At 41.7% G+C, this 13641-nt stretch overlaps 1 protein-coding gene across 8 annotated transcripts in view; it reads left to right on the top strand.

The window, feature by feature from the left end:
- The window catches only part of LOC126277906 (mesocentin-like), a 595995-nt gene that overhangs the window by 545021 nt on the left and 37333 nt on the right, over window positions 1-13641 (top strand). For all 8 annotated transcript variants that reach the window (XM_049977471.1, XM_049977470.1, XM_049977469.1 and 5 more), the window contains one exon: window positions 5041-13182. In XM_049977471.1, coding sequence (XP_049833428.1) covers window positions 5041-13182 — 8142 coding nt within the window. The remainder of the gene's footprint in view (window positions 1-5040; window positions 13183-13641) is intronic.

Raw genomic sequence — 13641 nt, 5'->3', positions numbered from 1 at the left:
AGTTTTAACCAAATTTATTGTATTAACATATTTAGTGTGATGACACTTTTTTTTTGTAGAGCCATATACTTTTTTGAAGTTTAATATCTTTTTCATAAGTGATCATACTACTTGTCCACAACATAGCAGATTTTTTACTTAGCATTTTATCACGTAAACAGAAATTCATATGCGGGCAACTGTATTATTTCAAAATATTTTTGAATAGTTTTAACACTCTGTTTCAGAATGGCTCTTTCATAGACTTATCAAAGGAAAACATATACAGAACCTAACATAATTTCTACGGTAGAAAAAAGTGTTATTTAGTGAAAAAAATGAAAATTTTATGGAAATGCCTGTAGTCATTTTAATTATACCTCTCTCTCTCTCTCTCTCTCTCTCTCTCTCTCTCTCTCTCTCTCTCTCCCCCCCCCCCCCCCCCCCCAATGATCAATAAATTCCCACATTAGTGCCATAAAACCTTGTAGTATTATGTAATATTTCAGAACATTATTTGTTTATATTAGTTGAATAATTGTGCAAAGTCATTGTTATGTAAGCCAGAAGGACCATATCTTCAGTTCAAAGGCAAGTATATGGTGTATGTGATATTTGAACAGTGATTGCTTTAGAAGCATTGTGGTTTGTTGTAGTTCATTTGCATAAGTATTGTTTGAATTTTTGTACATAGAATTTGTATATAGCGTAATGTTTGATTTTGCATATGACTACCTTAAAATAACAAAGAATGCTAATTGTGTAAATAAATTTATTACACACTTAAGAAAAAAAAGTCTTAAAAACTATTTATCTCGTGCAGAGAGATAGAAATTAGGTAAAATGTCCATGTTCAGTAGTGAAAAGTTGTGCTCCGTACTCTCCCCTATGTATGCTATTAAAGAAGAACTACAAGGGCCATGAAGTGAGGATGGTAGTGAAAGGGATTCAATAGAGGCAAAATTATTGATGCACAGAATACTGCTCTAAGAGGTCAGGAAACAAGTAGTGAAATAAACAGTTGGTTGGTTGGTTGGTTTCGGGGAAGGAGACCAGACAGCGAGGTCATTGGTCTCATCAAATTAGGGAAGGATGGGGAAGGAAGTCGGCCGTGTCCTTTCAGAGGAACCATCCCGGCATTTGCCTGGAGTGATTTAGGGAAATCACGGAAAACCTAAATCAGGATGGCCGGACGCGGGATTGAACCGTCGTCCTCCCGAATGCGAGTCCAGTGTCTTAACCACTGCGCCACCTCGCTCGGTAACAAACAGTAGAGAGGCCTTATACAGTGACCCAATATTTAATGCATGTAATTAACAATTTGAAGAGATTATTTAAACTGGACATTAAAAAAATGAACAGCAAATGAGGGATTGCAGAGTGAAGGAAAATAGAAAAAAAAGGATGAAGAGGAATTAAAAATAAAACAGGGGAAAGACACTTATGAGATGTTGGGGTGCCCATATGAGAAATGAAACTACTCTTGACATAATTAATGTTGACACAGAGAACTTGTGTTAAACATACATTGAAACAAATAGTTGTATCCCATCAGACAGCTATCAATCCACATGTGAAAGTGAACATTGTAAAACTGTACAATAGAATAAATATGAAGACTGTTCATCTTACAGCTCACTATATCTTATTATAGATTCTTTTATAACATAACCAATAGACGCTGGGTATTAGCTTCACCACCACATTCTTTTATACCTCATTTCCTCAAAGGTCATTGTGTGACTTCCACCATTCACCATTTCTCCACCATCACTGCTGTCACAGATGTTTTCTTTCATATATGTTTTCTTTCATATAATTTCTTCTTCTATAATTATAACCATTCTGTTCATGTAGTTAATTCTGCATGAACTGCTTTGAACTGCATTTCCTTTATTTCTACTTACTGTTTTCTTATGTATCATCTTCATTTTCGGGGTTTTATGTGTCTTTTTTGTTCTGTTACTGGACGTTTCTTTTCAGTTGAATTCTCGACTGAATGTTATTATGCTATTACAGTTTTTAACTATTGAATAATGGTCAGGGAAATTAAAGGCACACTGCAGAATGAAAGAAGAAAAATGATGTCATAAATTGTGAATCCACAAATATATCACTATTGACAGTTGCCACATCCTTCACCTTGTTCATATTATTTTAAAATTGTTTCTTGTAACATTTCAGAACTATTTCAATTTTAATAGGATGTAAAGTACATTAAAGTAGTTAATATTAGTTTTGATTTATATTATAAATGGAATGTGGTAATTTTCTAATTTTAATATTGTGTAAAAACAAGATGTATTTTGTAGAAATAGACCGATAATGAGGCATGGTGATACTTTGCTGCATGGTAATGAAAAAACTCATTGTTTTTGAACAGCACTAATTACGGAAGCCATAAGATTTTATTGTCTATAAGTCTTATCTGATAAAAATGCAAATTAAATAGGGCATTAGTTGTTATTCTTTTCTTGCTCATGCACAGTGGAAAGAGCTTCATATTTGAAGTGCTAGCTTAATTATTTCTTAAACAGTTTCAGAATCTAGAGAAAGATCAGGTCTGGGATTGTACTCTTGATTTTACAGTGATTATTGTGTGACACATAGGAAGCATTTATAAAATGCACAGAGCAAAAGATAACTAAGGACATATAGGTGACATTTAACAACTGTGAATAGTCTTATAAAAAATTATCAGAATATTAGATGTCAAACAGAACAATAGATTTCCCTTAAAATACAATTTAGAGGAATTTTTCCTATCTCTTGCTTTTCATCCCCTGATGAAATGACAGTTAGTTTTTCAGCATCAGAAAAGAATTAATTTGCTTTACACTTCACATTTACAGGTGTTCAAATCATCCACTGGCAATACCAAAATACAATTATACATCTCTTTCCTCGTGTTTATCATTATAAATTCACTCACTTATTTTCATATTTCACTTTCCTACCATTAAATCAGATGCTCTCTGAAATGAAGTTCTGTACCCCCTCATGTGCTTTTGGCACTGCTCTGATTATTCATTTGTTTTCCAAGATAACATACACTTCTTTATTAGATTGCTTTTTTTTCTGGAAATCTGTTAAGAAATGGTCTATGATTTCATTCTGATCCTTATGTTTGTAAAATGTTTGCAGTTCGATTGTGTGTGCCCAGCCCGAAACCTATTTTGCTCCAGTATTGCAATCTTATCCACAGGATAATATTCTACAATGCAATCAGCAATTCACAGTTAAATTACTGAAATCTTTTGTTCAGTGCCACTTATGCAGTGGATTATTGAATACTAACATTTTAATTGCGGCTTTGCCCTCTTACACATGTCACATATATTGCATAATTGATGCCTTGTCTTAGGAAACATAACCTCTTTTGTTATAATAAATAAACAAACACTGTCTATTTCACAACTTTTCATTACCATCTAACACTTTCAATCTGCTCTGGAGATCATCTTCATATTGGGTTCCATAGAGCATAGTTTTTTAACTGTTTACAAAGTGCACTTGGTGACACCAGACCTGAAGATGATCTACAGTGCATACTATAACTGGTAGTCGAAAATAAAAAGTTGTGATCCTTTGTGTGTTTGTTTATTTATTACATATGTTGTACACATCATCTTTCCCTTCTCTGTGTCAAAAAGCGGGAAAGCGCCGGTAGATAGGCACAATAAATAAAACACACAAACACACACACAGAATTTCAAGCTTTCGCAACCGGCGACTGCTTCGTCAGGAAAGAGGGAAGGAAAAGGAAAGATGAAAGGATGTGGGTTTTAAGGGAGAGAGTAAGGAGTCGTTCCAATCCCATGACTCCTTACCCTCTCCCTTAAAACCCACATCCTTTCATCTTTCCTTTTCCTTCCCTCTTTCCTGACGAAGCAGTCGCCGGTTGCGAAAGCTCGAAATGCTGTGTGTGTGTGTTTGTGCGTTTTATTTATTGTGCCTATCTACCGGCACTTTCCCGCTTGGTAAGTCTTGGAATCTTTGTTTTTAGTATATTTTTCCCATGTGGAAGTTTCTTTCTTTCTATATATAATATATATATTAAAAACAAAGATTCCAAGACTTACCAAGCGGGAAAGCGCCGGCAGACAGGCACATGAACAAAACACACACACACACACACACAGAATTACGAGCTTTCGCAACTGGCAGTTGCTTCGTCAGGAAAGAGGGAAGGAGAGGGAAAACTGAAAGGATGTGGGTTTTAAGGGAGAGGGTAAGGAGTCATTCCAATCCCGGGAGCGGAAAGACTTCCCTTAGGGGAAAAAAAGGACAGGTGTACACTCGCGCACACACACACACACACACATATCCATCCGCACATACACAGACATGTCTGCTTGTGTCTGTGTATGTGCGGATGGATATGTGTGTGTGTGTGTGTGTGTGTGTGTGTGTGTGTGTGTGTGTGTGTGTGTGTGTGTGTGTGTGTGCGAGTGTACACCTGTCCTTTTTTCCCCCTAAGGGAAGTCTTTCCGCTCCCGGGATTGGAATGACTCCTTACCCTCTCCCTTAAAACCCACATCCTTTCATTTTTCCCTCTCCTTCCCTCTTTCCTGATGAGGCAACTGCCAGTTGCGAAAGCTCGTAATTCTGTGTGTGTGTGTTTGTGTGTTTTGTTCATGTGCCTGTCTGCCGGCGCTTTCCCGCTTGGTAAGTCTTGGAATCTTTGTTTTTAATATATTTTTCCCATGTGGAAGTTTCTTTATCCCTCCTGTCTGTCTGTCTGTCTGTCTGTCTGTCTCTTGTGTCACCCTGTTGTTTTCATTCCCACGTCCACCTCGATGGGAGATGGTTCTTGCCCCAACAGTAGTTCTTTCCCGACAACAAGCGGTTTATGTATCAAATTTGGTTGAAATCAGTCCAGTGGCATAGGAGGAAATGTGGTACAGGCACAAACACATCCATTTATAAAATATATATCTAGATATATAGATTTAGGCATTAATGACTGTTGAGGGTTTTTTGATCTTTTGTGAGGTGTTTTTTATTCTGTTTGTTTCATGTTTGGTATTGTGGTTTCTTTCTTTCTTTTTTCATATTTAGACTCCAGGTTTCCTGTTTGCGAAGGGCAGCCCTCCAAAAGACAAGGAAAAGGAAGAGAAAGAAAAAGAAGATGGTACACCAGAAAAAGAAAAGAAAGAGAAGGAAAGAAAAGACAAAGAAAAGAAAGAAAAAGATAAAAAAGATAAAGATAAAAAAGATAAAAAAGTGAAAGATGAGAAAGTGGCAGTTGCACTTACTGATGACACTGCCAAGTCTGGGGTTTCAGGTGGTCCACCCAAGGGTTCCCCTCAGCTTCCAGGGTACACAAGAGAGTATGATTATGTAGAGGAGGAGCCACAGAGTGAGGACCAAAGGCGTTTTGAACCTCAAGGGGGCTTTAGTTATGAGAAGGGTCGACTGGAAGCTACTCCCGAACGTTCCCCCCCATCCTCCTCTGGGCGACGTGCTACTGGCTTAGCTTTCAATTACGCACCTGGTGAGACCACACCTGCAAGTAAAGGGCTACGTACTCCTGGAATTGATTATGTGGCTTCTGCAGGGCTTAAGGAGCAGGCAAAAGGTGCCGGTGCAGCCCCAGCTATTGTGCCCCCGACAACCCAATCGTCAAAGTTTATAATTATTGCTGGAGGTAAACCTTCAGTTGTTGCTGGCTGTGAACCTCCAATAGTGAAGGCTGAAGATGGAAAATTGGTTGTAGATAGTGCATGGCCCAGTCCTCTTGCTAAAGCCCAAGTGGTTGCTGGCACAGATGAGAAACCTGCTCCTGTCAGAGATATCTATCCTGGACTGATACTGAAGGATGGAAAGTTGCATTTGCCAAAAGATGTTGATGTCATTGAAGGGTATGAAGTTCTCGAGAACAAAGATGGTAGTGGTGTGACGGTAAATCAATGTCGCTACTTGGGAACTTACACAGGTCGAGATGGACGGCCTGTGCAGGGCAAGAAGAAACCAGCTTCTGTGGCTGGAGCAGAACTTCTTGTAAGTCGAGATGGGAAACCTTTATTAGCAGCTGATTCAAAGGGCAAAGGTGGCATTTTTGTTGTAGGACGTAGTGGCAAGATAGATATTCCCCCCGAAGAACCATTTTCTGCAACACTTTCAGGTGCCATGGCTGTGAAAGGTCATGATGGAAATCCACTTCTTGTTTGGGGTCAACTTCCCAATACAACAACAGGGCCTGATGGAACACTTTACATTACAGGGAGACATTCAGGTGACCTAGATGGTGCTCCTGTTATAATGGGCAATGATGGAAAACCACTTCCAATTACAGCAGTGTGTGGAAGTTCCAAACATAATTCACTTATACCTGGTGGCATAGTTTCTGTATCAAAAGGAAAAACTGATGTACACCGGACTGGTTTCTTGGGAGAAGTTGAAGATGATGGTGATCGTGTACGTGGAATTTCTGTCACTGTTGATCGTAATGGGCAACCAGTTGAAGCACCTCCTGTTGCAGTGGCCATCCTGGGGCCTACTGGTAAGACAGCTCTGCTCACTGGAGACCACCAATTGGCTATTGCAGCAGGTAAGGATGGTAAAGGCACTGTTACTTGCAGTGGAGAATTTGAAGGTGCGCCAACACTGATCAACAAAGACGGTAAGCCTGTTCTTGTAGATGGATGGCCTGCCATGCTTAAAGCCGATGGAGGATACCAGGCTGAGTTTTCAGATGTCATCGAGGGTGCAAGAATTATTCGCGGGGAGGATGGTCAGCCGAAAACAGTGAAGAGCAAGTATATTGGCACTGTTGTAACTGGAGACAAAGGAAGGATTGAAAAAGTTAAGCTGGTTCTAGACCCTGAAGGACAGCCACTTGCAGTTACAGAATCAGACCTGGGAACAGTAGTAAGTGCAGATGGCAAACCAATTGAGAGACTGCAGGTTGTGCCTAGTCCCAAGACTACTCCAGAAAAGAAGACTTCTTCACCTATACCCTCATTGCCCAAGATAACCTTACCTAAGATATCTACTGGGTCACCACGTCTACCTGCAGCTGATGGCAATAAAATTCAGGATACAGAAGCTCTGCTAGCAGCAGAGAGAAGCCATGCAGGCATTTTGGGCATTGCACCAGGGGCAGTAGTTGCCTTACCAGAAAGTCAAGTACTTTTGCTCACTTCCAAAAATGGAAAACCTTTGCTTGCAACTGGAAGTATACCACCTCCAATTGTAGAACAGGATGGTAGGAAAGCTATCCCTGGCAAATTCTCAGGCAGCCTGGATGGTGCTACTGTCATCACTGATAGACAAGGGCAGCCTGTAGCTGCAAGTGGGTGCCGAGCAGATGTAGTGAGAGGACCAGATGGAAAGCCTGCTGTTAGTGCACAATTTACACATGTTGTGGAAGGAGCCAAAATTACACCAGGGAAAGTTTCACAAAAGCCAGATGTGAGCTACACAAAATATTTAGTTAACTTGACTGGTAGTGGAGGAAAACCCATTGGACCAGCAGAAAGGCCAGAGAATGTAGAGGCTGCCACAGTCATTCTTGGAGCAGATGGAAAACCACTAGAGGTAACAGAACCAGCACCCGGTGTACTGATTGCAGGTGATAAAAAGCCTGTAATAAATACTGCTTCGGGTGTCAGTGGAGTATTAGCTGCTGGAAAAACATCTCCCTCAGGTGCAAGAGCACTGCCACCTGATCATGTTCTGTGCTTAGTTGCTAAAGATGGCAGTCCTGTAGTTATAACTGGTGACATACCTACACTGGTAACTAACAAGGATGGTAGGAAGGCACTTCCAGGAAAAATGGGTGGGAAGCTTGATGGTGCGACAGTACTGGTGGATAAGAGTGGGCAGCCAGTTACTGCTGTAGGGCAGCCTATTGATCTAATCACTGGTAATGATGGCAAGCTGGTAATTTCTGCACCATTCACTCATGTAGTGGAGGGAGCCAAGATCAGACCAGGTAAAGGAGGAAAATTGGATGCAACTAATACCAAGTACTTGACATCGGTTGTAGGATCTGGAGGCAGGACTCTGAAGCCTGGTGAAAAACTGGAAAACATTGAAACGGTTATGTTGGTTGTTACAGCTGATGGGAAACCAGTAGAAGTTACTGAACCAACTCCAGGAGTTTTGCTGTCTAGTGATGGGAAGCCTGTAGTTAATTCAGCGACATCTTTTGAAAGTGGACATGCTGGAACCCTAATTCCAAAGTTACAGATAACTGAATTGCCTGTGAATGAAGCACTGTTGCTCATATCCAAAGAAGGTGTTCCTGTAATTGTTACTGGTGATTTGCCAGCACCAGTCATCACTAAAGATGGAAAAAAAACACTTCCAGGTAAGTTTACTGGAAAGCTTGAAGGTGCAGTTGTTAGTGCAAAACCAGATGGACAAACTATGACTCTTAAAGGACTTGAAATAGAACCTATTACTAGCCCAGCAGGAAAGCCAGCAGTTGGTGCCCAGTACACTCATGTAGTAGAAGGAGCTAAGATCATGCCAAAGAAGAGTGGGAAACCAGAAGTGACACTCACTAAATATCTTGTTACACTGGTTGATAAGGAAGGGAAACCAGTCACACTTGGAACTAAAAATATAGATGTGGAGGAAGCTACTGTTGTTCTTGGAGCTAATGGGAAGCCATTAGAAGTTTCAGAAACACCAACAGGTGAACTTCGTTCAAGTGATGGAAAACCGGTGATGAAACTAACCTCTGATGCAGATGCAGAAGGCATTGTGAGAGCTATTGTGAGTCCAGGTCATCCTGTATCTTTCTTAGCTGCTGATGGAAAGCAAGTGTCTACTGTACCTCTGCGATATGGAGGACTCATTGGTACAACTGATCCAGCACCATATGTTGATGGAGTTACAGTAGTCGTGGATAAAGAAGGACGTCCAGTTGTTCTAACTGGACAGTATCCAGCACCAATAATCAGCAAGGATGGAAAGAAGATCCTTCCACCTGGAAAATTTCCAGGAAGTCTGGATGGTGCCATTGTTCTGGAGGATGAACACTCAAAGCCTCTGATTCCTCGGGGCCTATACACCGAAGTTGTTGCAGGGCCTGATGGTAAGCCACAGAAGGTGGTTCATTATGCACACATCATAGATGGTGCCAGAATTATTATAGGGAAAAATGGTGAGCCTGTAGTATCCCGAGAGAAATTTTTGGGCACTTTGGTGGGTAAAGATGGAGAACTGTGGTCGCCAGACAAGTCTCCATCAGACATTAAAGGAGCAGTAGTGGTAGTGGAAAAGGATGGAGAACCAGTCACTGTTGTGGAGAAACTGCCGGGTATTATAGCTGACAAAGATGGACAACTGATCATTTCTGTTGAGAAGCACTTGGGCATAACACCTCATTCAAGGCTTGTGATAAGCCAAGGCAGTCCAGCAACTGGAATTGGCAGTCAGCCATTTATGCTGAGTGCACCATTTACTCAGACTGTGGCTGTAGCTAGTGGTGTTGTTGCTGTTGTAGGAAATGATGGAAATGTCTCAATTGTTGCAGGACAATTTCCAGCTCCTGTCTCAAAAAGTGGTAAAATGGTACTCCCAGAAGACTTTCCAGGTAAACTGGCAGGAGCTCCTATTCTTGTTGGTCATGATGGTAAACCTGTGATAATGAAGGGTCTACCGGCTCAACAAGTTTCTTCGAGTGATGGAAAACCAATGCTAACTGCAGACCACTCACACATTGTAGAAGGAACAACTGTTACTCTAAATAAGGATGGGAAGCCTTTATCTTCACCAGCAAAATTCCTGTTGACTCTTATTGGCAGGGATGGCAAGCCACTGCCACCAGAAAAGACTATGGCCACTGAAGTCAATGGGGTAACCATTGTGTTGGGATCTGATGGCCAACCACTTCCTGTTACGGAGATAGTTGCTGGAACTGTTGTAAGCAAAGATGGTAAACCAGTAGTTACTACAAGACATCCAAGCATGGTGACAAGTGTTGAACACAAAATACCAGCTATTAAACCAGTGACAACAGTTAGAAGTGCTGACAGCACAGTAACCACTTTGGTAACACCTCAGCCTATACATATAATTGAAGGAGTAATAGCAGTTGTTAGGAAGGATGGAAAGCCAGTGATTCTTACTGGTCAGTACCCAGCACCCATAACAGACAAAAGTGGGAAAAAAGTTTTGCCTCCAAAATTTCCAGGAAATTTGGAAGGAGCTGTTGTTCTGGTTGACAAAGACTCAAAACCTACAATCCTGAAAGGAACAGAGATAGCTCAAACAACAGGCAGTGATGGGAAGCCCTTGGCAGTTGCTGATTATACACAGGTCATAGAAGCAGCAAGAGTTAGTCTTGGAAAGGATGGGAAACCTATAGTGACAGCTGATAAATTTGTAGGCTCACTTCTGACAAGAGATGGTAAACCTCTACCTCCTGGGAGATCACCGTTGGAAGCTGAAGGTGTTACTGTTGTCTTAGGGAAGGATGGACAGCCAATGGCAGTGGAAGAAACTCCTATAGGTGTAGTGAGTGCACAGGATCGACAGCCGTTACTGTCTGTGCAAAAATTCTTGGAAAGTGTCCCAGGTTCTTCAGTCTCATACTCACCACCTCCAGGTCACACATCTTCAGGCACTGTACAAACAACTAGGGTAGTGATGGGTTCTGCTTTAGGAAGAGGACCACCAGTTGTTACAACTCATACAATAAATATTGTAGAAGGAGTTATGGCAGCTGTAAAGAAAGATGGAAAACCAGTTATTTTAGTTGGTCAGTTTCCAGCTCCAGTTTCTGGTAAGGATGGAAAGAAAATACTACCAGCAAACTTTCCTGGTGGTCTCGAAGGAGCAACTGTCTTGGTTGGGAAAGACAGTCAGCCAGTATTACTAAAGGGACAATATGCTGCAGCTACGGCTGGTAATGATGGCAAACCTGTAACAGTTGCTGATTATACACAGGTTGTGGAAGGGGCTAGAGTTACCCTTGACAAAGAGAGTAAACCTTTAGTTACTAACACTAAATTCCTTGGATCATTTGTTGGGAGTGATGGCAAACCACTTCCACCTGGTCGTTCTCTTGTTGATTCTCAAGGTGCAATGGTAGTTTTGGGGCAGGATGGTCAGCCGTTGCCAGTGAGAGTATCTTCATTTGGATCTGTTACTAGTGAAAGTGGGGAACCTATCTTATCAGTTCAAAAGTTCTTGGAATCAGTTCCTGGAGCTACTGTGGCTTTCGAACAAGCTGGTCCAACAACTTCGACAACTGTAGAGACTACTTCTGTTATTCTTGGGCCTGATGGCAGGCCTGTACAGCTTGGGTCCCCCCATACCACATCCCGCACCATAGGAATTGTTGATGGTATTATGGCTGTAGTTAGAAAAGATGGTAAACCAGTGATATTAACAGGAAGATTTCCAGCTCCTGTGCCTGGTAAAGATGGAAAAAAGGTACTCCCACCTAAATTTCCAGCAAATTTGGAAGGAGCTACAGTTCTCACAGACAGGCATGGCAAGCCCCTCACACTGAAGGGTCTATATGCTGCAAAGACGTCAGATAATGATGGAAAACCACTGGCTGTAGCCGACTACTCTGAAGTTATTGAAGGTGTGAAACTTGTTATGGATGAAGATAATAAAGTGACAGCAAGCCCTGATAAGTTCCTTGCCACATTAGTCACGAGAGATGGAAAGACGTGGTCACCTGGGCGCTATCCGGGAGACATGGAAAGTGTTACGGTAGTTCTCGGGCAGGATGGCCAACCATTGTCGATAACAGATATTGGTGGAACAATACTGGGTAAGGATGGCGTTCCAGTCTTGTCTGTTCAAAAGTTTGCTGAGACTGTTCCTGGTTCTACAGTATCATTCATGCAGAAAGGTGGTGCACCTTCAACTGGTACAGTGCAAACATCGTCAGTTGTTCTTGGTCCTGACGGAAAGCCTGTTGCAAGCGTAACAGGCAAAGATTCGATGGAGTCATTTACCAGTCACACTATAAGTACTGTGGAAGGAGTGATGGCAGTTGTGAAAAAAGATGGTAAACCAGCAATTCTTACAGGGCAATATCCAGCCCCTGTGATAGCAAAAGATGGAAGGAGAATTTTACCTGCCAAATTTCCAAGTAGTTTAGAAGGTGCGACTGTTCTCACAAGTAAGGAAGGGAAGCCACTAATTCTGAAAGGTGTGTATGCTGCACAAACTGAGGACCCTAGTGGAAAGCCCCTGTATGTGGCAGATTATTCTCAAGTTGTTGATGGGGCAAAAGTTAGCTTAGGAAAGGACGGAAAAGTGACTGTTATGAATGAAAAGTTCTTAGCTAAACTTTTTGGGAACGACGGACAACCATTATCACCTTCAGCTGTCAGTCCAGGAAGTGTACACTCAGTTTCAGTAATTTTGGGCAAGGATGGTCAGCCATTAGCAGTAACAGAGAAGCCATCAGGTGATGTGGTAGGAAGTGACGGAACATCGGTTATTACAATGCAAAGGTTCACAGAATCAGTTACAACATCAACTGTTAAAACAGCATCATCAGTTGGTGGAGTTGTCAGAACAGAGACAATAGCTATCATGGAAGGCGTAACAGCACTGCTGGCAAGAAATGGACAACCTTTAATCATAACAGGACAATACCCAGCTCCAGTTGTAGGTGCAGATGGGCGGACTATCATACCGGGGCAGTTTTCAGGATTATTAGATGGTGCCACAGTTTTGACAGGAACGGATGGTCGACCACTAGTTCTCAAGGGAGTACCTGCGGAGGCAACAAAGTCTCGCAGTGGTGAACCTGCTTTGTCGGTAGACTATACACATGTATTAGAAGGAGCAAAACTTTCAGTGGGTCGAGATGGTAAGCCAACTGTAGTACCAAAACGTTACCTTGCAAAACTGCTCGGTCCAGGAGGAGAAAAGGTGCCCTCAGGTTCCCTTCCATCCCAAGTAACAGGTGTAGTCGTGGTACTGGGGGAGGATGGTGAGCCAGTAGCTGTGTCTGGTTTAGAACGGGGACGTGTCAGAGCGGAAGGAAATGACCTAAAAGTTTTTCGGCGAGGTTCAGATGGGGAGCTTTCAGATGAAGAAGATTCAGGTGATGAACTTGCAGCATATGCAGAGGACACAATACTCGGCCCCAAGGTTGTCAAAACGACAACAAAAAGGACTGTAGTGAAGGACAGTGGTGGCCTGCGTCGTAATGTGGAAGAGAAAGTGGAGGACCTGGGTGCAGGAACAGTGTCTCTTACAACACACGAAGATGAGGTGATGACCATGAACATTATTCTGGTGGTGGCAAATGCTGCTCTTTGATTGCCATAATTTTCTGCATATGACTAATATACATAGCTTTAAAACACTGGCATCTGAGCAAATGTAAAAAAATAACCATCTTTTTCATGCCCTGCACACTTGTGTGATCCACATTCTTCAGGGAATTGTCATTAATGAAATGCCAAGTACACATTAGGAGTAAAGAAAATGTGTTAGCAATAATTTGGGGGAAAAAATCAAGCCTTGTATGGGTATCTCTTTCGTGTTGAGCAATGCAAGAACACATGTGAGCAAGTTCTTTCACTTGCAATACAAGAGTGAAGATAAAAGTGGCACTTGTACAAATCATACTCATATGTCAGTGCATTGCTCAGGTGCTGGTAAGCATGATTGTATATTTATCGCTGGTAATGCTCTTAAGTATTTATAGTACTAACATTAAAAAGCTGC

The sequence above is a fragment of the Schistocerca gregaria genome, chromosome 6 (assembly GCF_023897955.1).
Source record: "Schistocerca gregaria isolate iqSchGreg1 chromosome 6, iqSchGreg1.2, whole genome shotgun sequence".
Classification (NCBI taxonomy): Eukaryota; Metazoa; Arthropoda; class Insecta; order Orthoptera; family Acrididae; genus Schistocerca; species Schistocerca gregaria.
Note: the sequence above shows the minus strand (reverse complement) of the source record. Positions and strands in the feature narration are given on the sequence as shown.